This window comes from Panulirus ornatus, chromosome 57 (genome assembly GCF_036320965.1).
Source record: "Panulirus ornatus isolate Po-2019 chromosome 57, ASM3632096v1, whole genome shotgun sequence".
Taxonomy (NCBI): Eukaryota; Metazoa; Arthropoda; class Malacostraca; order Decapoda; family Palinuridae; genus Panulirus; species Panulirus ornatus.
The window spans coordinates 23292410-23317558 of NC_092280.1; the positions used below are offsets into that span (position 1 = coordinate 23292410).

The following is a 25149-nucleotide window of genomic DNA, read 5'->3' on the forward strand; positions in this document are numbered from 1 at the left end:
TTGTCATATTCAACTCACTTTCTCAAAAATAATGAAGTGTAAACACAAAACATAAAATGCACACACTATAAATCATAACTTCAAAAACAGAAAACTTTGGTATAGTTCACACAGAGGATGCATGTACTACCTCTACACTCCCATTAGTGCTAAACAATGAGAATCCCCTCATGACTAGGAATCTCCAATTTCCCAAACCAACACATCTTTTTCCTACTATGACCTTACATGTAAGTGGTCTGTTCACTTTTGTCTAATTCTCAAGAAATCTTGTTGGCTCAAATATAGTTCTTACACTGAAAACAGTACTGGACATTAGTTAGACTGAATCAGAAGGGAAGACCAAACTGAAGATGGAAAGATGGGGTGAAAAAGGTTTTAAAAGGTCAGTGATTAGACATGTAGGAGGGTGTAAGGCATGCACAGGATGGGGTGATTTGGATTGATGTGGTATACAGGGGAAAGATGTGCTGTCAGTGGACTGATCCAAGCATATGAAAATCAGGAAAACTATGAAAAGGTCTATGGGGCTTGGTTGTAGATTAGAGGATTTGGTTTTAGTGCATTACACATAATTGCTAGAGAGTGAATGTGCAAGTATCATTTCTTCATCTACTCTGAGTGCTTCCTTGTTAGACAGGAAATGGCAAACAAGTATGAAAAAAATATTCATAATTTCCCCAGGATCTCTGTTGCTGAGGTCACACCATCCCCTTTAGGGAGTTACAGAATGGAACAGGCATCAGATATATAGAAAGATATATTCATTCATACATATTCACCATTTCCAGCGTTAGCGAGGTAGTGTTCCAGAATAGATGATTTAGCCTTAAATGGAAAACTACTCTCTTGGCTCTCTCTGTTCCTTTTTTGGAAAAGTAAAATTGGAGAGAAGGATTTGCAGCCCCCTCCTCTCACTCCTTTTAGTCATCTTGTATGACACGCAGGAAATACTTGGGAAATATTCTTTTGCTCCTATCCTTAGGTATAATTTTATATGTGTGTGTGTATATATATATATATATATATATATATATATATATATATATATATATATATATATATTTTTTTTTTTTTGTCGCTGTCTCCCGCGTTTGCGAGGTAGCGCAAGGAAGAAATGGCCCAACCCACCCCCATACACATGTATATACATACGTCCACACACGCAATATACATACCTACGCAGCTTTCCATGGTTTACCCCAGACGCTTCACATGCCTTGATTCAATCCACTGACAGCACGTCAACCCCGGTATACCACATCGCTCCAATTCACTCTATTCCTTGCCCTCCTTTCACCCTCCTGCATGTTCAGGCCCCGATCACACAAAATCTTTTTCACTCCATCTTTCCACCTCCAATTTGGTCTCCCTCTTCTCCTCGTTCCCTCCACCTCCGACACATATATCCTCTTGGTCAATCTTTCCTCACTCATTCTCTCCATGTGACCAAACCATTTCAAAACACCCTCTTCTGCTCTCTCAACCACGCTCTTTTTATTTCCACACATCTCTCTTACCCTTACGTTACTTACTCGATCAAACCACCTCACACCACATATTGTCCTCAAACATCTCATTTCCAGCACATCCATCCTCCTGCGCACAACTCTATCCATAGTCCACACCTCGCAACCATACAACATTGTTGGAACCACTATTCCTTCAAACATACCCATTTTTGCTTTCCGAGATAATGTTCTCGACTTCCACACATTCTTCAAGGCTCCCAGAATTTTCGCCCCCTCCCCCACCCTATGATCCACTTCTGCTTCCATGTTTCCATCCGCTGCCAGATCCACTCCCAGATATCTAAAACACTTCACTTCCTCCAGTTTTTCTCCATTCAAACTCACCTCCCAATTGACTTGACCCTCAACCCTACTGTACCTAATAACCTTGCTCTTATTCACATTTACTCTTAACTTTCTTCTTTCACACACTTTACCAAACTCAGTCACCAGCTTCTGCAGTTTCTCACATGAATCAGCCACCAGCGCTGTATCATCAGCGAACAACAACTGACTCACTTCCCAAGCTCTCTCATCCCCAACAGACTTCATACTTGCCCCTCTTTCCAAAACTCTTGCATTCACCTCCCTAACAACCCCATCCATAAACAAATTAAACAACCATATATATATATATATATATATATATATATATATATATATATATATATATATATATATATATATATATATTATCCCTGGGGATAGGGGATTAAGAATACTTCCCACGTATTCCCTGCGTGTTGTAGAAGGCGACTAAAAGGGGAGGGAGCGGGGGGCTGGAAATCCTCCCCTCTCGTTTTTTTTTTTTTTTTTTTTTTTAATTTTCCAAAAGAAGGAACAGAGGGGGCCAGGTGAGGATATTCCAAAAAAGGCCCAGTCCTCTGTTCTTAACGCTACCTCGCTAACGCGGGAAATGGCTAATAGTTTAAAAGAAAGAATATATATATATATATATATATATATATTTTTTTTTTTTCTTTTTTTGCCGGTCTCCCGCATTTGCGAGGTAGCGCAAGGAAACAGACGAAAGTAATGGCCCAACCCACCCCCATACACATGTATATACATACATGTCCACACACGCAAATATACATACCTACACAGCTTTCCATGGTTTACCCCAGACGCTTCACATGCCCTGATTCAATCCACTGACAGCACATCAACCCCGGTATACCACATCGATCCAATTCACTCTATTCCTTGCCCTCCTTTCACCCTCCTGCATGTTCAGGCCCCGATCACACAAAATCTTTTTCACTCCATCTTTCCACCTCCAATTTGGTCTCCCACTTCTCGTTCCCTCCACCTCCGACACATATATCCTCTTGGTCAATCTTTCCTCACTCATTCTCTCCATGTGCCCAAACCATTTCAAAACACCCTCTTCTACTCTCTCAACCACGCTCTTTTTATTTCCACACATCTCTCTTACCCTTACGTTACTTATTCGATCAAACCACCTCACACCACACATTGTCCTCAAACATCTCATTTCCAGCACATCCACCCTCCTGCGCACAACTCTATCCATATAACAGGCCTCACAACCATACAACATTGTTGGAACCACTATTACTTCAAACATACCCATTTTTGCTTTCCGAGATAATGTTCTCGACTTCCACACATTCTTCAAGGCTCCCAGGATTTTCGCCCCCTCCCCCACCCTATGATCCACTTCCGCTTCCATGGTTCCATCCGCTGCCAGATCCACTCCCAGATATCTAAATCACTTTACTTCCTCCAGTTTTTCTCCATTCAAACTTACCTCCCAATTGACTTGACCCTCAACCCTACTGTACCTTATAACCTTGCTCTTATTCACATTTACTCTTAACTTTCTTCTTTCACACACTTTACCAAACTCAGTCACCAGCTTCTGCAGTTTCTCACATGAATCAGCCACCAGCGCTGTATCATCAGCAAACAACAACTGACTCACTTCCCAAGCTCTCTCATCCACAACAGAGTTCATACTTGCCCCTCTTTCCAAAACTCTTGCATTCACCTCCCTAACAGCCCCATCCATAAACAAATTAAACAACCATGGAGACATCACACACCCCTGCCGCAAACCTACATTCACTGAGAACCAATCACTTTCCTCTCTTCTAACACGTACACATGCCTTATATCCTCGATAAAAACTTTTCACTGCTTCTAACAACTTGCCTCCCACGCCATATATTCTTAATACCTTCCACAGAGCATCTCTATCAACTCTATCATATGCCTTTTCCAGATCCATAAATGCTACATACAAATCCATTTGCTTTTCTAAGTAATTTACATACATTCTTCAAAGCAAACACCTGATCCACACATCCTCTACCACTTCTGAAACCAAACTGCTCTTCCCCAATCTGATGCTCTGTACATGCCTTCACCCTCTCAATCAATACCCTCCCATATAATTTACCTGGAATACTCAACAAACTTATACCTCTGTAATTTGAGCACTCACTCTTATCCCCTTTGCCTTTGTACAATGGCACTATGCAAGCATTCCGCCAATCTTCAGGCACTTCACCATGAATCATACATACATTAAATAACCCTTCCAACCACTCAACAATACAGTCACCCCTTTTTTAATAAATTCCACTGCAATACCATCCAAACCCACTGCCTCGCCGGCTTTCATCTTCCGCAAAGCTTTTACTACCTCTTCTCTGTTTACCAAATCATTTTCCCTAACCCTCTCACTTTGCACACCACCTTGACCAAAACACCCTATATCTGCCACTCTATCATCAAACACATTCAACAAACCTTCAAAATACTCACTCCATCTCCTCCTCACATCACCACTACTTGTTATCACCTCCCCATTAGCCCCCTTCACTGAAGTTCCCATTTGTTCCCTTGTCTTATGCACTTTATTTACCTCCTTCCAAAACATCTTTTTATTCTCCCTAAAATTTAATGATACTCTCTTACCCCAACTCTCATTTGCCCTCTTTTTCACCTCTTGCACCTTTCTCTTGACCTCCTGCCGCTTTCTCTTATACATCTCCCACTCATTTGCATTATTTCCCTGCAAAAATCGTCCAAATGCCTCTCTTCTCTTTCACTAATAATCTTACCTCTTCATCCCACCACTCACTACCCTTTCTAATCTGCCCACCTCCCATGCTTCTCATGCCACAAGCGTCTTTTGCGCAAGCCATCACTGCTTCCCTAAATACATCCCATTCCTCCCCCACTCCCCTTACGTCCTTTCTTCTCACCTTTTTCCATATATTATCCCTAGGGATAATATTCCCTGCATGTCGTAGAAGGCAACCAAAAGGGGAGGGAGCGGGGGGCTGAAAATCCTCCCCTCCTGTTTTTAATCTTCCAAAAGAAGGAACAGAGAAGGGGGCCAAGTGAGGGTATTTCCTCTAAGGCTCAATCCTCGCTAATGTGGGAAATGGCAAACATACATGGAAAAAATATATACATATTTGCCATTTCCCAACGTTAGTGAGATAACATTAAGAGCAGAGGACTGAGCCCTTTTCTCTGCTCCCTCTTTTGGAAAATTTAAAATGGGAGGGGAAGATTTCCAGCCCCTTACTCCCACCCCTTTTAGTCACCTTCTACAACACCAGGGCATGTGAAACATCTGGGGGTAAACCATGGAAAGGTCTTTGGTGCCTGGATATGGATAGGGAGCTGTGTTTTCAGTGCATTACACATGACAGCTAGAGACCAAGTGTGAACGAATGTGCCACATACATACCTATACATTTCAACGTATACATACATATACATACACAGACATACATACGTACACATGTACATATTCATACTTGCTGCCTTCATATATATACATATGTCATCAATTCTTGAGCTGTCATGTTTAATGCATCAAAACCACAGCTCCCTATCTACATCCAGTCCCCAGAGAACTTTCCATGGTTTACCTTGGACATTTCATAGGCCCTGGTTCAGTTCATTGACCCCAGTATACCACATCGTTTATAGTTTATTCTATCCTATACATGCCTTTCAACCTCTTGCATGGTTAGGCCCTGTTTGCTCCGAATCTTTTTCACTCAATCCTTCCATCTACGATTGGGTTTCCCCATTCTCCTTATTCCTTCCACTTCTGACATACATATCCTCTTTGTGAACCTGTCCTTTTCAGGTCTCTCAACCACACCCTTTTTATTACCACACCTCTATCTAAGTTTATAAACCATTTCAGCACATCCTCTTCAGCTTTCTCAACCACTCTTTTTATTACTACACCTCTCTCTTACCTTGTCATTACTTACTCAGTCAAACCACCTCATTCCACATGTTCTCAAACATTTAACTTCCAGCACATCCAGTCTCCTCTACACAGCCATATCTATAGCCCGTCTTGCATCCACACAATATTGTTGGGAATTCTGAAATCTTCAAACATATCCATTTTTGCCCCTAGATAACATTCTTTCCAAAAAGTCTCCAGTGCTCCCAAAACCTTTGCCCCCTAACCTATCCAGTCTTTCACTTCTGCTGTCATGGTTACATTCACTGCCATGTCAACTCATGGGTATTTTAAACACTTCACTTCCTCATGGGTATTTTAAACACTTCACTTCCCCCAAGTTTTGTCAGTGCAAATTCCCACTCCAACTAACCTGGTAAACACCTCATGCCTCAACCCTGCTAAATCTAATAACCTTGCTTTTGTTTACATTCGCTGTAAATTTTTTCCTTTCACACACACACTTTCAAACTCAGTCACCAGCTTCTGCAGTTTCACACTCAAATCTGCCGGCAGTGCTGTATCATCAGCGAACAACAACAACAACTCTTACTTCCTAAACCCTCTAATCCCTCACAGACTGCATACTCGTTGCATTTACCTCCCTGGCCTCCCATCTGTGAGCAAATTGAACAACCATATTAACATCACATACCCTGCTGCAGACCAACCTTCATTTGGATCCATTCATTCTTCTTTTCCTACTTGTTCACATGTCTTACACCCTTAATAAAAACTTCCCACTGCTTCTACCAGCTTTCCCCCCATAACGCATATTTTTTAAGACCTTTGAAAAAGTCTCTGTGTAATCCCTATCATATTCTTTCTCCAGATTTACAAATGCCATATACAAATCCATTTGTTGCTTTATTTCTCACACATTCTTTAAAGCAAACACCTGATCCACACATCCTTTACCACATGTGAAACCTCACTGATCCTCCCCATTCTGATGCTCTAAACATGCCTTCATCCTTTCAGTCAGTATCCTCTTATACAACTTACCAGGCACACTCAACAAACTTATACCTCTGTACTTTGGACAATGACCTTTATCCCCTTGCCCTTTTACAAGGGCACTATATGTGCATTCCACTAGTCCTCAGGCATCTCACCATGATCCATACACACATTGAAAATCCTTACCAACTAATCAGTAATATAGTCACCCCCTTTCTAAATAAATTCAGCACCTTCCTCTTCACCTTCTGCTGCTTTCTCATATGCATCCCACAATCATTTGCACTCCTTCCCTGTAAATACCACTTAAATACTTCTCTTTTCTCTTTCACTAGCATTTTCACTTCTTTATTCCACTTCTCTGCTTTTCTAATCTGCCCTTGTCCCACCTTTCGTATGCCACATTCATCTCTCGCACATGCCAACACTGCTTCCCTGAGTGCCTCCCATTTTAACCCTCTCCATTTGCTCTATTTACTTTCACTTTTTGCCCTTCTAGGTTCAGTCTTTCTTGTTATTTATTTACAAAGGGTCAATTACTCTCACCACTTTCTTCTTACCAACATTGTTTCCTTTTGTCCGTAAACCTTTATAGATCTTCACCCTTGCCTCCACAAGATAGTGGTGTAACATCCTACCAGCTGCCCCTCTCAACAGTTACATCTAGAAGTCTCTCTTTTACATGCTTATCACTTAATATATAATCCAGTAATGCTCCCTGACCTTCTCTCCAACTTGCACACATATGCTTGTGTATGTCCCTCTTTTTAAACTAGGTATTCCCAATCATTAATCCTTTTTTCAGCACAACTCCTCAAGCTGTTTACCATTGCCATTCATAATATTAAATACTCCATGCCCCCTAATTATACCCTCAACTGCCACATTGCTTACCTTCACATTCAGAACACCCATCGCTAATACTAGGCCTCTTGTATCAACACTGCTGATACTCTCTCTCAGCTGCTTCCATAACAGTTGCTTCTCATGATTTTTCTTCTCATGGACAGGTGCATAAGCACTAATAATCTCCCATCTATTGCCATTTTCTTACATTTTACCAACATCGGTCTTGAATTTACCTCCTTACTCTCTTACACACGCTCCCGCAACTCTTGGTTCAGGAGTAATGCTTCTCCTTATTGAGCTCAGGTCCTCTCACCAACCCCTGACACTCCAAAGCCATTTCCAAACGATTTGTCTTTATCCATTAGCTATTGTTTCACCCTCCAGAACCAGAAGATCCAGGTTCTTTTCTTGAACTTACTACCTATCTCACCTCTCATCTTGATAACATCTGCACGCATTTAAACACCCTAGCCTAGAACTTTGAGGAGGACGAGAACTTGCTGCTTGGCTGTTCCTTCTGTTCCATCTTTAGAAATTGAAATAAGAGAAGAGGGAGTGATATTCTAATGTAAAGTGGTAGACATTTAATCATAGACACTCAAAGATATAAGTATGGGGCTAATAAATTTATGTTCAGATTCTAATGTATGAAATAATTGTTTGGTCTACATTAATTCTAATGTCCAGGAAAGTTATTTAACAAACTACAGCTATCAGCACCATTCATATGTTGTACTCACATTCTTCACAAAAAAATGTACCTCCATTCACAAACTGAAACTGCTTCACCCATCACAAATAAAAGCAGTATCTTAGAGAATTATTATCCAATAAGTTTAATAACAATTCGTAAACATTCTCCCGTAAACACAGCAGAATCAGTAGGGTGTCTATCTAGGGGAAAACATTTCTGATAATATTCATCTTCATGAGAATTTGCTGCCTTAAAGTTTTGACAAAACAGTAATTTGAAATTTGACATTTTGCATGCAACAATTCCCTGTAGGGCAGTTTCGATAAAAGAATAGCTTTGCTAATGGTATTGGAGATTTAAACTAAAAAAAAATCAACATGAAATTTATTGCAGTGGATGCCAAAAATTAGCACCATGACAGATTCATATATCTCAGTTATTCAAGAAACTTTGTTTTTTCAATAAAACTGACTATAACAATATGGAAATTATGTGATACTATTAACTAATTTCTTCAAAGTCAATTAATGAGTATCTAGTACACTGAAAATAAATTACTTTTCATCCCCGTAACTGTTATACTAGTGTTGTTTCAGTGATTCCATGCAATGCCAATTCCTTTAAAGTGTTGTCTAGGTAGTCTGGATCAGGATATCCATGCCCAGAGTAATTTTGCCACTCAGTTTTGTGGTGGATCTCGTTCCAGGTAACACAATTCTCTAACCCTGTTGTGTTGGACATCCCAACGGTAAACACCAAGCGTCGCTGCCATGCTTCTTTCAGGAGGTTCAAGACCTGAAATATGGGTCATCATCAGAAAAAAGCAAAGGGAACATGGGAGCATCACCACAGCAGTCTCTGAAAACATATGTTTATTTCTTCCGAGTATAACTTTCATTTCCACTAATATCCAAAAATAAAGGTACATCTGAAGGTTTAGTTATTCCCAGACAGAATCAATAGCAAATCAGTTCCAGGACAACCAACATCTTTTCCTTGATCACTATTGATTTCCTTTTTTATATAATTAAGCTTAATCAACAACAAAAAAGAACAAAATTAGAAATACCTTTTGACCTTTTTCACTATTTGGAAGGTAAGCTATACGTGGAAAGCCATGAGCATAGAATGGTTGGCCAGGGTGAGGATGCTCTGGTCCCTGCACCCCATTGTTAATGCTGCAGAATGGAGAGAAAACGTATGTAAATTTATTGCAAATAATACAATGTTATTAATTTAAATGGTACTAAACACCTTCCATGTAAACTTGATGTATTACTGTTAAAAACATGATTCCAGTTACCCATTTCTGTTATAAAATTGTAAACTGTCCTTATAAATATTTCTCTGAGGGTCAGCCATCTGTCCTTGATGCTACCTTACTAACCTGGGAAATGTATGTGGAAAAAAGTGTATGAATATGTACATGTGTATATATGTATATGTTGATATGCATATGTGTGGGCGTTCATGTATATTTATATGAGTGGATGGGAGTGGGGGGCTGGAAATCCTCCCCTCTTGTTTTTAATTTTCCAAAAAAAGGAGCAGAGAAGGAGGCCAAGTGAAAATATTCCCTCTAAGGCTCAGTCCTCTGTTCTTGAAGCTACCTCGCTAATGCAGGAAGTGGCGAATATGTATGAATATATATATATATATATATATATATATATATATATATATATATATTTCTTTTCATACTATTCGCCATTTCCCACTTTAGCGAGGTAGCGTTAAGAACAGAGGGCTAGGCCTTTAAGGGAATATCCTCCACCCAACCCCCCCTCTCTGTTCCTTCTTTTGGAAAATTAAAAAAAAAAATGAGAGGATAGGATTTCCAGCCCCCACTCCAATATATATTATTTTGCTTTGTCGCTGTCTCCTACGTTTGCGAGAGACATATATATATATATATATATATATATATATATATATATATATATATATATATATATTATTTATAATACTTTGTTGCTGTCTCCCGTGTTAGTGAGGTAGCGCAAGGATACAGACGAAAGAATGGCCCAACCCACCCACATACACATGTATATACATACACGTCCACACACACATATACATACCTATACATCTCAATGTGTACATATACACACACACACAGACGTATACATACATGCACGTGTACATAATTCATACTGTCTGCCCTTATTCATTCCCGTCGCCACCCCACCACGCATGAAATGACAACCCCCTCCCCCCGCATGTGTGCGAGGTAGCACTAAGAAAAGACAACAAAGGCCACATTCGTTCACACTCAGTCTCTAGCTGTCATGTATAATATATATATATATATAATGCAAGAGTTTTTGGAAAGAGGAGCAAGTTGTGGATGAGAGAGCTTGGGAAGTGAGTCAGTTGTTGTTCGCTGATGATACAGCGCTGGTGGCTGATGCGGGAGAGAAACTGCAGAAGCTGGTGAATGAGTTTGGTAAAGTGTGTGAAAGAAGAAAGTTGAGAGTAAATGTGAATAAGAGCAAGGTTACTAGGTACAGTAGGGTTGAGGGACAAGTCATTTGGGAGGTAAGTTTGAATGGAGAAACACTGGAGGAAGTGAAGTGTTTTAGATACCTGGGAGTAGATTTGGCAGCGGATGGAACCGTGAAAGCGGAAGTAGATCATAGGGTGAGGGAGGGGGCGAAAGTTCTGGGAGTGTTGAAAAATGTGTGGAGGTTAAGAATGTTTTCTTGGAAGGCAAAAATGGGTTCCAACAATGTTATATGGTTGTGAGGCATGGGCTATGGATAGAGTTGTGCGGAGGAGGGTGGATGTGCTGGAAATGAGATGTCTGAGGACAATATGTGGTGTGAGGTGGTTTGATCGAGTAAGTAATGAAAGGGTAAGAGAGATGTGTGGTAAGAAAAAGAGTGTGGTTGAGAGAGCAGAAGAGGGTGTTTTGAAATGGTTTGGTTACATGGAGAAAATGAGTGAGGAAAGATTGACAAAGAGGATATATGTGTCACAGGTGGAGGGAACGAGAAGTGGGAGACCAAATTGGAGGTGGAAAGATGGAGTGAAAAAGATTTTGAGTGATCGGGGCCTGAACATGCAAGAGGGTGAAAGGCGTGCAAGGCATAGAGTGAATTGGAATGATGTGGTATACCGGGGTCGACGTGCTGTCAATGGATCGAACCAGGGCATGTGAAGCATCTGGGGGTAAACCATGGAAAGTTTTGTGGGGCCTGGATGTGGAAAGGGAGCTGTAGTATCGGTGCATCATACATGACAGCTAGAGACTGAGTGTGAACGAATGTGGCCTTTGTTGTCTTTTCCTAGTGCTACCTTGCGCACATGCAGGGGGAGGGGGTTGTCATTTCATGCGTGGCGGGGTGGTGACAGGAATGAATAAGGGCAGACAGTATGAATTATGTACTTGTGTATATATGTATATGTCTGTGTGTGTATATGTATACGTTGAGATGTATAGGTATGTATATGTGCGAGTGTGGACGTGTATGTATATACATGTGTATATGGGTGGGTTGGGCCATTCTTTCGTCTGTATCCTTGCGCTACCTCACTAATGCGGGAGACAGCGACAAAGTATAATAAGCAAAGTAAATATGAATACAATGCATACCACAACCTGGTTTATTATTTTAACTTATAATTGTACTTTACGAAAATGAGGTAGAGGCTGATGTTAATTTAGTTCTCTGTGTTATATAGACCCCATTAGGTACCTGAATCATCAAAAGCTTTCCTTTTTGCACCTTTCTATTCTGTTTTTATAATTTTAGCTTTTCTTGCTAGCAGTACTTTACCATGTCATGTATTTTGATAGCTTTGATCTCATATATACTTGCTAGTTAAGTGTATTAAATAAATTTCCATTTTTTCTCGTTATATCATAAAAACATATTTCAGTCCTTTAAGCTAAACTCTTGTCATTTATTTCATGCAACATGAATTTGTTGAAATATCATTTATAAATAGGTATTGAAATAAAGGTAGACACATAATTGAATATTTTAAAGATTTTAAACTGTGCAAGAGTCTACAGGTGTAACTTTCTAACATTATTATGCCTACCATCTGGCAAGCTTTGCTTTGCATACTGATATGCACATATTTTTTCAAGAGGAGGAATTTGTCATTCCAAGGTTTTATTCAGAGAAATTTTCTCTTGTATAATTTTAAACCAGCAATTCTGTATTATTATTGTTACAGTTGTATATTTTATACTTAAGTTACTGAAAGCTGTACCCTCTCACCTAGATACTAAGGCATATATATACTAGCATTCAGCCTTCAGAATCTGTAATCTGTTTTGTAATTCTCATGACTTTTCGTGGGTCAAATTGTGTAAGGTTTTTTCAAAAGATTATTTTATGTTGCATACAGTGTACCTAATGTGGTTGTTGTAGCAGATTGATATTCTTTGTTCACTGCCTGTACGAGTAGGGTAATATCCATTATATATTTATATATATAAATGTATATATAGTATGAATATATAGAAAGTTTGAATATGTACATTTGTATATATGTATTAGTCTGTATGTATGTGTATGTATACGTTGAAATGTATAGGTATGTATATATGCGTGTGTGGACGTATATGTATATACATGTGTATGTGCGTGGGTTGGGCCATTCTTTCATCTGTTGCCTTGCGCTACCTCGTTAACGCGGGAGACAGCGACAAACTATAATAACAATTATATATATATATATATATATATATATATATATATATATATATATTATAATGGGGATAGGGGATAAAGAATACTTCCCATGTATTCCCTATGTGTCATAGAAGGCAACAAAAAGGGGGGGGGGGGGGAAGCGGGAAGGCTGGAAATCCTGCCCTCCCATTTTTAATTTTCCAAAAAAAGGAACAGAGAAGGGGGCTAAGTGAGGATATTCTCTCTAAGGCGACTAAAAGGGAAGGGAGGGGGGGGGGGGGGGCTGGAAATCCCCCCCTCTTTTTTTTTTTTTTTTTTTTTTTTTTTTTTTTTTTTTTTAAAGGAAGGAACAGAGAAGGGGGCTGGATGAGGATGTTTCCTCAGAGGCCCAGTCCTCTGTTCTTAACGCTACCTCGCTGACTGGACATGGCGAATAGTATGAAAGAAAGAAATATATATATATATATATATATATATATATATATATATATATATATATATATATATATATATATATATATATATTTTTTTTTTTTTTTTTTTTTTTTTTTATACTTTGTCGCTGTCTCCCGCGTTTGCGAGGTATAATATATATATATATATATATATATATATATATATATATATATATATATATATATATCCCTGGGGATAGGGGATGAAGAATACTTCCCACGTATTCCCTGCGTGTCGTAGAAGGCGACTAAAAGGGGAGGGAGCATGAGGCTGGAAATCCTCCTCTCATTTTTTTTTTTTTTTTTTTTATTTTTCCAAAAGAGGGAACAGAGAAGGGGCCCAGGTGAGGATATTCCCTCAAGGGCCTAGTCCTCTGTTCTCAACGCTACCTCGCTAATGCGGGAAATGGCGGATAGTATGAAAGAAAGAAAGAAAGAAAGATATATATATATATATATATATATATATATATATATATATATATATATATATATATATATATATATATATATATATTCTCATGAGTCCACAGGGAAAATGAAACACAATAATTTCCCATGTGCATTTTCGTGTAATAATCACATTGGGGAGATACAAGAAAGAAATATAAGTTAGTTGATATACAACGAAGAGATGTAGCTAGGACGCCATTTCGTAAACAAGTGATTGTCCAAGACACGAGTGTATTATGAACTTATTATGTGGACAAGAAGGGGGATTGTTTACAAATTTTATTAACAGTAAAGCTATCCAATTTGTATAGACCTTCACTAATATTAAGGTTATAATGCTTTGTGTATTTAATAATAGAAGATTCAATGATATTTCTCATGGTACTGGAGTTAGAGTTAATAACTGAGATGGCATTGTTCGAGTCAGTACAATGATCATAGTTTTTAACATGAGTAAACAAGGCATTTGATTCTTGTCCTATTCTTATTCTATATTTATGTTGCTTAAGTCTAACAGAAAGATCCTTATCAGTCTGCCCAACATAAAACTTATCACAATTTCTGTATGGCACTGTATAGATGCATCCAGGAGAATTATCTGGTGAGTTCTTGGTTAAGATATTCTTTATAGTATTATTATTGCTGAAGGCAACATTTACATTAAAGGATTTATGCAACATGGGAAGTAAAGTAAAATCATTATTAAAAGGGAGAACTAAAAGCAAGATTCTTGGTGTCAATGGGAGGTTTGGGTTCAACTCCATAAAATGATTTCTTTGCTAACTCTTGGGATTTATTAATTGAAAGATCAAGGGTACTTCAACTTAGATCCAATAAAATATATCTTCTCAAGCTCATCATCATTAAACTCTGGACTGCAAATATGTAATGCCCTAAGGAACATAGACTGAAATGATGATAATTTAGTGATGAGTAATAATGGATATATGAGCATACATTGGTAGGATTTATGATACACTCATTGTCTTTCTTGGACAATCACCAAATGGTGTCCTAGCTATGTCTCCTTGTTCTATATCAACTGACATATTTCTTTCTTGTATCTCCCCTGATGATGTGATTATTACACGAGTGCACTTGGGAAATTATTGTGTTTCATTTTCCCCGTGGACTCATAGGAATATACTTGATCACTCACAAAATTGTGATACTTTCCAATATATATATATATATATATATATGGAAGTCGAGAACATTGTCTCAGAAAGCAAAAATGGGTATGTTTGAAGGAATAGTGGTTCCAACAATGTTATACTGTTGCGAGGCGTGGGCTATGGATAGAGTTGTGCGCAGGAGGGTGGATGTGCTGGAAATGAGATGTTTGAGGACAATATGTGGTCTGAAGTGGTTTGATCGAGTAAGTAATAATAGGGTAGAGAGATGTGTGGTAATAAAAAGATTGTGGTTGAGAGAGCAGAAGAGGGTGTCAAATTTTGATATGGTTTGGTCACATGGAGAGAATGAGTGAGGAAAGATTGACAAAGAGGATATATGTGTCACAGGTGGAGGGAACGAGGAGAAGTGGGAGATCAAATTGGAGGTGGAAAGATGGAGTGAAAAAGATTTTCAGTGATTGGAGCCTGAACATGCAGGAGAGTGTAAAGGTGTGCAAGGAATAGGGTGAATTGAAACGATGTGGTATACCAGGGTCAACGTGCTGTTAATGGATTGAACTAGGGCATGTGAAGGGTCTGAGGTAAACCATGGAAAGTTCTGTAGGGCCTGGATGTGGAAAGGGAGCTGTGGTTTTGGTGCATTATCACATGACAGCTAGAGACTGAGTGTGAACAAATGTGGCCTTTGGTGTCTTTTCCTAGCGCTACCTCGCACACATGAGGGGGGAGGGGGATGTTATTTCATGTGTGGTGAGGTGGCGATGGGAATGAATAAAGGCAGACAGTATTTGTGTACATGTGTATATATGTATGTGTCTGTGTGTGTATATATATGTATACGTTGAGATGTATAGGTGTATATATATATGTATACGTTGAGATATATAGGTATATATATTTGCGTGTGTGGACGTGTATGTATATACATGTGTATGTGGGTGGGTTGGGCCATTCTTTCGTCTGTTTCCTTGTGATACCTCGCTAACGCGGGAGACAGCGACAAAGCAAAAAAATATATATATATATATATATATATATATATATATATATATTTTTATTTTGCTTTGCCGCTGTCTCCCGCATTAGCAAGGTAGTGCAAGGAAACAGACGAAAGAATGGCCCAACCCACCCACATACACATGTATATACATACACGTCCACAAACACAAATATACATACCTATACATCTCAATGTATACATATATATATATATATATATATATATATATATATACATATATATATACACATGCACATAATTCATAGTCTGCCTTTATTCATTCCCATCGCCACCTCGCCACACATGAAATAACAACCCCCTCCCCCCTCATGTGTGCAAGGTAGCGCTAGGAAAAGACAACAAAGGCCCCATTCTGGGAAGGCAAAAATGGGTATCTTTGAAGGAACAGTAGTCCCAACAATATTATATGGATGCAAGGTAAAGGTTAAAGAAAAGGTTGTGCCTAGGAGATTGGATTTATTGCAAATGAAATGTTAAAAGCATGTGGTTGAAAGAACACAAGAGGGTGTTACCAAAATGGTTTGGACATACGGAGAGAATGAGAAAGGACACGCTGACAGAGGATATATTGTGTCAGAAGTGGAGGGAACAGGGAGAACAAATTAGGGATGGAAAGATGAAGTGGAAAAAATTTTGAGCAATAGGGGGGTGAAAGATGTTCATGGGACACGGTGAATTGGAATGATATGCTGTACTAGGGTATAAGAAATGTCTATGGTAAACCATGAAAAGTCTGTAGTACCTGGATGTGGGTAGGGAGCTGTGGTTTAGGCACATTACATGAGAGCTAGAGAATGGATGTGGCCTATCTTCGTCTATCCCGGCACTACCTTGGTAACACAGGAAATGGAGATCAAATTTGAAAAAAAACAATGTTTTCTCATACGTCTGCCATTTCCCGCATTAGCAAGGTAGCAACAAGAACATATGACTGAGCTTCAGGGGAAAAATCCTCACTTGGTTCGCATCTCGGTTTCTTTTGGAAAAGTACAACAGGACGAGAGGATTTCCAGCCCCCCCACTCCCAAGCAGTGGGTTTTATCGTTGGAAATAAAGTCTTGTCAAAGAATTTTTTACTCCCAAGTTGTCAGCACGCTCATGCTACAGAAGTAACAGCCTAGGGCTGAAAGGAGCCTTTAGAAAGATCCTGGGTAACACCAGGACTCTTTCCAAGGAATTGGTCCCATGATAATTATATATAAATTATTTAATTCATGTATAGCTTGACCACTAAGTGAATTTGTTGTCACTATTTTAAGATTAGGTCCTATGTAGAAATCCAATTTTTAAAAAGAGAAAGATGTTAAAAAATTAAGCACCTTATGCAAGAAAATACATTCATCCTGTTTTAATTTCAGGTTTGTCAGAAACTTACCAATAAATAATCTTTATAGTGTCACATTCTGGGTGTCCAGGCAGTGATGCTGGTACAATAGTGTCAATCATGTCACCATTAGGCTGGTTGCCTTGCTTTTCTCCATGCAAAGTCTTACAATTTGGGCACTCTAAGAACTGAGGTGAGGTCTTGGCCATCTGTCTCACACATGCCAAGTGAAACATGTGGTTACACAAGACTAGACTTACAACACCATCATTTCTGCAACCTACAATAAAAATGAAAAGGGTCACCAAATACATAGAGGAACAAGATATGACTATATAGATACTTAATTTCTCAGAATCCTTAATCCAGCATCAATACAACTGGAAGGAGAGTTATCCCATGGGTACCATAAAAAAAAAAATTTGCAAGGGATGTGCCCATGTATTTGCATATTATATGTAATGACTGTGACAAGTTTCATGAAATGAAATACCATAAATTACTACTACCTTAGACCATGGAATCATATTTTTTGCTTAATTTCCTCCTAATGCGAATTCTTTATTATAAAAATGGTAATTGATCATTTTTAATTTTTTTTATGGTAATACCAAGTTTCCAGAGCTTGCATTGATCTTTCAAATATGACATGAGGTAAAAATTAATGAAGCAAAAATAAAAAAGTATTTATGGTCAGATACCACGTGGCATGTAACTGGCTGCTTGCTCCTTATAATATATACATAATCATGAAATACTTGTTAAGTGTTTGGAAAACATTCCCAGAGCCAGCTCAAAAAATCTTTGATAAATGACAACAGGCATCTCGTCTTTACAAAAACAGGTGTTCCATCTGGTCCCAGAGCTGAGTTTTATTATATCTTGCCTGTTACTATTTTCCATGATGTCATTTTCATGAAACTAGTACAAGACCTTTGTTTTGAACTAAAAACTCGCATAGTATGGGGGCTATGCACCTTTACAAAACAAATGGGTAATAACATGGTTTGTGAACCTTTCAATAAAGTTCTGTTCCTCTGCCATCCCTATGATACCCTTGAGACGTGTCCCAAGCACACTTTCCTTTTACCTGCTGTATGCAAGGTGCTGCCAGCTGCTTCCTCATCATTTTCCAAATATCCAGAAGGTTCCTGCAAGCTCCACATACATATGGAGCACATCTCATCAGGCGGCGATTCAACTACACTGGTGTACTCTACCAACAGCTGTGAAAAGATATTGCCATTGTCAATACAGGAACAACTCAGAGAGGAAAAATTAGTAATAAAAAAGTTACTTGATCCAATTTGCTGATAATAAGTAATATTAGGACCACAATGATCATTCACGTATTCCATTGCACTACCAGCACAAGGCATTATGGAGATGACAATACTCTTCATTAACTAAACATCACAAAACTTTATCTGTCTACCCATTAAATACCATTACTAGAATTATGTTCCATCAATCTACTTCAAATATAAAGGCATGGTGTTCTATTGTTATAAATTTCTTTTTTCATATGTGATCGTCATTTCCTGCATTAGTGAGGTAGTACCAGGAACATATGAAGGAAGGCCACATCTGCTTACATACATTCTACAGCTGTCATAAACACAGCTCCCTATCCACAGCTAGGTACCAGACCCTTCCAACCTTCACGTAACCTGGTTCACTCTATTGACAGCATGTCGACCCAGTGTACCACATCATTCCAATTCACTCTATCCTGTGCATCCCTTTCACACCATTCCATGTTCAGGCCCTCATTGCTCGAAATCTTTTTCACTCCATCCTTCCATCTCTGAATCAGTCTTAGCCCCCATGCGTAAGTCCCTTCATTTTTTGACAATGCCAGCACTAAAACTATCTATACCTATGATGCCTGTTCCCTTCAGGAACTCCCTCAATGAGGTGACCTTGGCAAGTTTCCAAAACTTGTAAGCTCCACTGAAGTTCCTAGAACTCATTCTTTTTAATATCTCTTGCAGTTTCACTTAAAGAACTTCATTCAACTTTTCAAGGAACCTAAAGTCTTACCTGGTCTTCTGCAGCAATTGGTGCCCTGGATCCATGTTGAGGTTTATGGTGAGTATTATAGTGGTGGTTGTTGCAAGCATGAAAGTAGGAGTCATGGTTAGCGGTACCACCATTATGACCATCTCTAGATAATGCATGTTGGTAGCCAGGTGTAGTTCGCTCACCCGTCCGCTTCCGTTTAACACCATTAACCTGCTGACCCATATCTGAGCCTGACTGTGCTGCAGTGATAGGCATGAAGTGGCACTGTTGCTGAGAGGAGCTCTGTATGTGTAAGAAAATAAAAATTAAATAATTGTGCTTAGTTTTTATGTCTGCATCTTAACAGCTATATCTTTCATGGTGAATGTAAAAGGTAACAACTTTCCACTGTACTGTTTCTACATAAACCTGTCTTCTTGGCAGATGTTTCTAGTCTTGATCTCTTCCAACACAACTACAAGGTACATAACAATACAAGAAAACTATAACAATGTATTCTATTGATAATTCTTATAATGAAGATACATCCTATACAAAGAAAAATACTTATATCTACGTCTACATATATCTTATAATGAAGATAAATCCTATACAAAGAAAAATACTTATATCTACGTCTACATATATCTATCTATTCATATCTCCAATGCCTGTTCCCAACTGGAACTCCCTCAAGGGGGTAGCCAAACCAATAGTCTCCATAACCAGTGAACTCCAGTGCCACTTCTTAAGACTTTAGTGCCTCACTCTAACAGACCACTGGCAGAAGGAAAGTCTAGTGCAGTGTCTACAGAGGCTCCTAGTACTACCAAACACTCCTGCCTAATTTTCCTACCAACTGCTACTACCTAATGTTACTAATTAATTCTCCTGCCTACATGACCCTACCTATTTATACTGTCTACTGCTCCTAACATTTTGCTAAAAGGCAGGGAGAGCACATAGTTCTAACCAAAGGAAAATCTAGTTAAGAAGAATAAGCTGTGTTAAGTGTTGTCAAGTGTTATGTATGACAAGGATAGATTGTATGTTTATGGGCAGAGCTGTGTGAATTAATTGTCAAGTGTTATGTATGACAAGGATAGATTGTATGTTTATGGACAGAATGCCAGTAATCCACATGTGGGTGAAGCAGAAGAAAAGACAGCTAGCTACCTGGGTCAGAGGAGAGCAACTTAACCTGTGAAATGCTGGCTCACTACACATAATGTAGAAATATATTGTGGATAGTTTTCAAATAATCAATATCAACCCCATTAAAAAGAAAACTATTTTTTTTTATTTATCATATTTTGCCGCTGTCTCCCACATTAGCGAGGCAGCGCAAGGAAACAGACAAGAGAATGGCCCAACCCACCTACACATCCACACACACACATATACATACCTATACATCTCAACGTATATATATATATATATATATATATATATATATATACACACACACACACACACACACACACACAGACATATACATATATACACATGTACATAATTTATAGTCAGCCCTTATTCATCTCGTCGCCACCCCGCCACACATGAAATGACAACCCCCTCCCCACCACATGTGCGCGAGGCAGCACTAGGAAATGACAACAAAGGCCACATTCGTTCACACTCAGTCTCTAGCTGTCATGTATAATGCACCGAAACCACAGCTTCCTTTCCACATCCAGGCCCCACAAAACTTTCCATGGTTTACCCCCAGATGCTTCACATGCCCTAGTTCAATCCATTGACAGCACTATCTATATTTATATCTATTTCCATAATAAAAGGATGAATATACATGACATGATTTCAATCACTATAATAAAAAAACATTTTTAAGTTTAGAAACTTGCTTCTCAGCCATGACAAACAGCTCAATGTATACATATTGCAAAAGCCTTTCTATACTTGTCTGTACACACATGGAAGAGAAAAAACTTTTCCTGTATATATTAAAAACTGAAACTGTCTACCATTGACAGCTGCATACCAACAGTGAATCATTATCATACAACATAAAAAGATCTGGCAAGTTAGTAATGACTACCAATATGTAAACAAAAAATAATACCCAGACATCCTTCAGAAAGAATTTGTCCTCGTGCACAGCCTGAACAGCAGCATATCACCAAAGCAATTACATGTATTATTTCTAACTTCAGCAACCACTAACTTTCCAGAATAGTATACAGAGCTGTGAAATTCTTTGTTGTTAATCATGGAATAAGAAAAACCAAGATTAGGATTTCAGTACCTGGTTCTGTGCGCCATGTGAAGTGGAGTGATGGTTAGTCATTTGATGATTCGGACGGTGTTGATGGTGAGGCTGAGACAGAGTGAGAGGAGAGGATGCCCTTGTGGGACAAGAGTTTTCTGCTGCACCTCTCATGACATCACATACTTCTTGGTCCTCACCAAACACATCATCATCCATACTCTCATCCGAGTCCACTCTTATCAGCTGGTCAACAACTGGACTGCAAGCAGCACTATTGAAAATTATATTAATATAATGTCTTCATTATAGTGTACAATGTACAGTGTAAAAAAGTGTAAATTCTTAAAGTTATCAAAGAAGCTACATAAAAAATTTCAAGAATGATTACCTTGCTCTCATATTTTGGCTGTGATTGCCATCTCTATATGTATAAAGGAGCAAGCTACAGCTTGCATTTCAACTGGAGGGCAAAAACCTGAGACAGAAATGCTGACATGCCACCCTTCACTTGAACCATCAAAATAGTTACTGTTCCTCACCAACACTTCCTTCTCTCCAAATGAGACATTTCACTAATGCCCCATTCGGCTGCAAAATGGTTGCTATAAACAATGGGACAGATATGAGTGGGAGAAACTAAGTAATAAAAGATCATAACTACTCTGTCAAAGCTCCTCTCATTATTCATGCTTTGTTTTAATGAATTCTGAAAAGCAATCAGCTGAAATGGAATTATTTACAAATTAGAGAGGAAAAGGGATACTTGATTACAACATCCATAAGAACATGGAAGGCTCTTAAACTTCAATAATTGCACTAATGTTTCCAGCAATCTTTCCTCAACAATGTATCAATATATTATGATAAAGTCATAGTTCTGAGGGTTAAAGACAATATAAGAATACATGATTCCCCAAGTGGAACTCATGATATTCTCACAGGTGTAGACCTAACTCCTTGTGTTATGAGGTTTACTGGATTCAACAAATGTAAAGCAGAATGTGTAAATCTTATTTTGCACAAAAACTTTACAAGGCAAAAACAACAATGAAGAAAATCACAAACTTTGACATGCCCGTCCTGAACCTACAGAAAAACTTGTATATTAAGTGAATCAACTTGCTAATCCATAAGCAAATGGAGAAATTTTAAAACTTGATGGTAACACCTCTGTTATGGATTTTGGCTTTCTACTTCAAGTTATATTGCTGTTTGTAGAGATATGTCAAAGGCCACAGTCTATTGTGGTTCACTCTCAAGCAAAGAAAAACATTATTTGGAAACATACCAATCACCAAGCAAAGAAAAACATTATTTGGAAATATATCAGTCACCTTACTTTTCCATCAGTCATGTTTCCCTGGGCCATCATGGTCTAAAATATAACAAATCTAGTAAAAGAACCTTTAAGAATAAAACAAAGTAAAGAGTAAGAGCAATCCCTTGTACTATGATTCAGCATCTAAAAATGAGACTACCATCATTCTAAAAACAAAAATGAATATCTATTCATCACCATACTTTCACTCACTGCTCTAATATCACTTGATGAGAAACAACAAATCTGATCTCACCCAGCATCAGCAAGGTTTTGGTATCTTGTGTTTTGGTTATGATCATCCTCTACAACACAAGACTCCAGGGAAAGATATGTGGAAATGGTGTCCACACTTGGCCGTCGGCTACTGATCAGAGAGCTGCAGTCAGAGTCAAGCGTATGATTTGACTCGTACCTACCCATGCTGGACTCATTCCTGGAGAAGAGACAGTATTTTCTTCATATTTCAATCCTACTGTATAGTGACAATTTCAACCAAAGGATGCCTAGTTCACTTTCTCTGAATGGTATTAAAAGTTGCACAATAAAAAAAAATCCTGCATAGTCCAAAGAAAACCCATTTACACCCTTGTAAAGGTAATGCACAATCTTGCTAGAAGCAAGCTCACAAAGAACAGTTTATCCCACACTAATATCTATAAATGAAAAGATGTCTTTGGATCATGCTGCAAAAGCCTATTATTAGCATAAGGTGATCCCAAAAAGTGATTTCCTTCAACAATCTCTTATTCCTGTAAAGTTACAAATTTCAAGCATGAAATGTTAACTAAGCCAGGGTATGAATGAAATAATGAAAAGACTGGTGCAGAGATCAATCCAGAATCTAAACGGTTCCTATTGGGGATTCATAAATGTTTGGCAGAAAATGGAGAGATACAAAACTTAACATTATTCATGTTGACAACTCTAAATTTTGAGGAAAGTTACAAATTTTTAAGAAAGCCTACCCCCTGGCAAGAAGCATAGCTTCTTACCTTTACCATTAACTTCATACTTCATTAACTTTAGGGGAGCATAATTCATGATATATAATTATCCAATAATTAATGGTTAATCAGTCATTCATTTGAGCCAAGATTTTCTTGTGAAAATGTACATATGATCTTTTAAAATCTCAGCTAATGTGAAGATAACCAGACAGTCACACACAGCATCCATAACACTCATACCTAAAACTTCTAGACATAAGCATTCTATGATCCTCTTGGTCTTCTAGTAGGTGCTGTCTTTGATTGTGCTGCATGTCATCTAAGTGCTGGTGTTGGTGATGTTGGGGCTGATGCTGTTGCTTTGGTGGAGGTAAACTTGTGCGGGGCTTTGGCACAGGTGGAACACTGGTCCGAGGCAAAGGCTTAGGAGGGCTATCAGCTTTCCCTGTCCAATGACTTCCTCCTGACCACTTATCACCCATGTCATTAGATGCTGGTGGACTCATAGTCGCACCCCTGCTGTTGTTGCTACTGCTACCATGACCACGACCTAGAAACTAAGTTGAGAAAAAAAATTACAATTTACTGCACCATTCTCCTGAAAAAATCATCAAGATGCAAACAAATTTCAAAATACACAGTCTTGTACATATATACCAAAGTATACATATATATACTTTATGATTTCTTCATACATGAGATGACAGAGAAGACTCATTAATCATGCATTAATATACTGCTATATCCATCCAAAATGGCACTCTGTCAGTACAACAAACCTATATTTTTTATGCTAAACTTCTTTTCCCACCTTAGTAGGTAGTATCTAAAACAAATTTGCACATATCCACAACTATTCAGTACTCAGTAATATTCATACACTAGTTCCCAAAAATATGAGAAATATTTTCGTTACACTAGAAAACAGGTTATCCTAACAAGCACGTAACTAAATAATGTCTTAACTGGTAATGCTGTTCTCAGCCCTCTCCATTCATGCCATATTTGAGAAAAGATGGAGCTTAAGTTCAACTGTAGGTATACCAGCAAAAAAAAAGATGCAAGGAAAAGGGCAGTCCCTTTTGATATCAATACTGTACATTGTACAGTTGCTGTACATATTAGTTGGGATTTGAGTTTGAAGGAGGAAAAATTGGAGTGAGTGAAGTGTTTTTGATATCTGAGACCAGATGTGAGCAAATGGAACCATGGATGCAGAAGTGAGTCATAAGGTAGAAAAGGGGGGCAACAGTTCTGGAAGCAATGAAGAATGTTTGGAAAGACAGAACATTATCTCCATGGGCAAAAATTGGTTATGTTTGAAGGAACAGTAGTCCAAACAATATCATAAG

General features: G+C 38.4%; 1 protein-coding gene across 8 annotated transcripts in view; it reads right to left on the reverse strand.

The window, feature by feature from the left end:
• Positions 1–8630: 8630 nt before the first annotated feature.
• Positions 8631–25149, reverse strand: part of dx (deltex E3 ubiquitin ligase) — a 32116-nt gene continuing 15597 nt past the window's right edge. For 5 of the 8 annotated variants that reach the window (XM_071694703.1, XM_071694704.1, XM_071694700.1 and 2 more), the window contains 8 exons: positions 24038–24354; positions 23104–23283; positions 21566–21800; positions 19339–19602; positions 18386–18521; positions 17347–17575; positions 9330–9438; positions 8631–9055 (listed from right to left, as the gene is read on the reverse strand). In XM_071694703.1, the coding sequence (XP_071550804.1) occupies positions 8837–9055; positions 9330–9438; positions 17347–17575; positions 18386–18521; positions 19339–19602; positions 21566–21800; positions 23104–23283; positions 24038–24354 (1689 nt within the window). In that variant the 3' untranslated portion in view covers positions 8631–8836. The remainder of the gene's footprint in view (positions 9056–9329; positions 9439–17346; positions 17576–18385; positions 18522–19338; positions 19603–21565; positions 21801–23103; positions 23284–24037; positions 24355–25149) is intronic. The other 3 variants (XM_071694706.1, XM_071694708.1, XM_071694707.1) reach the window with 1 other exon arrangement.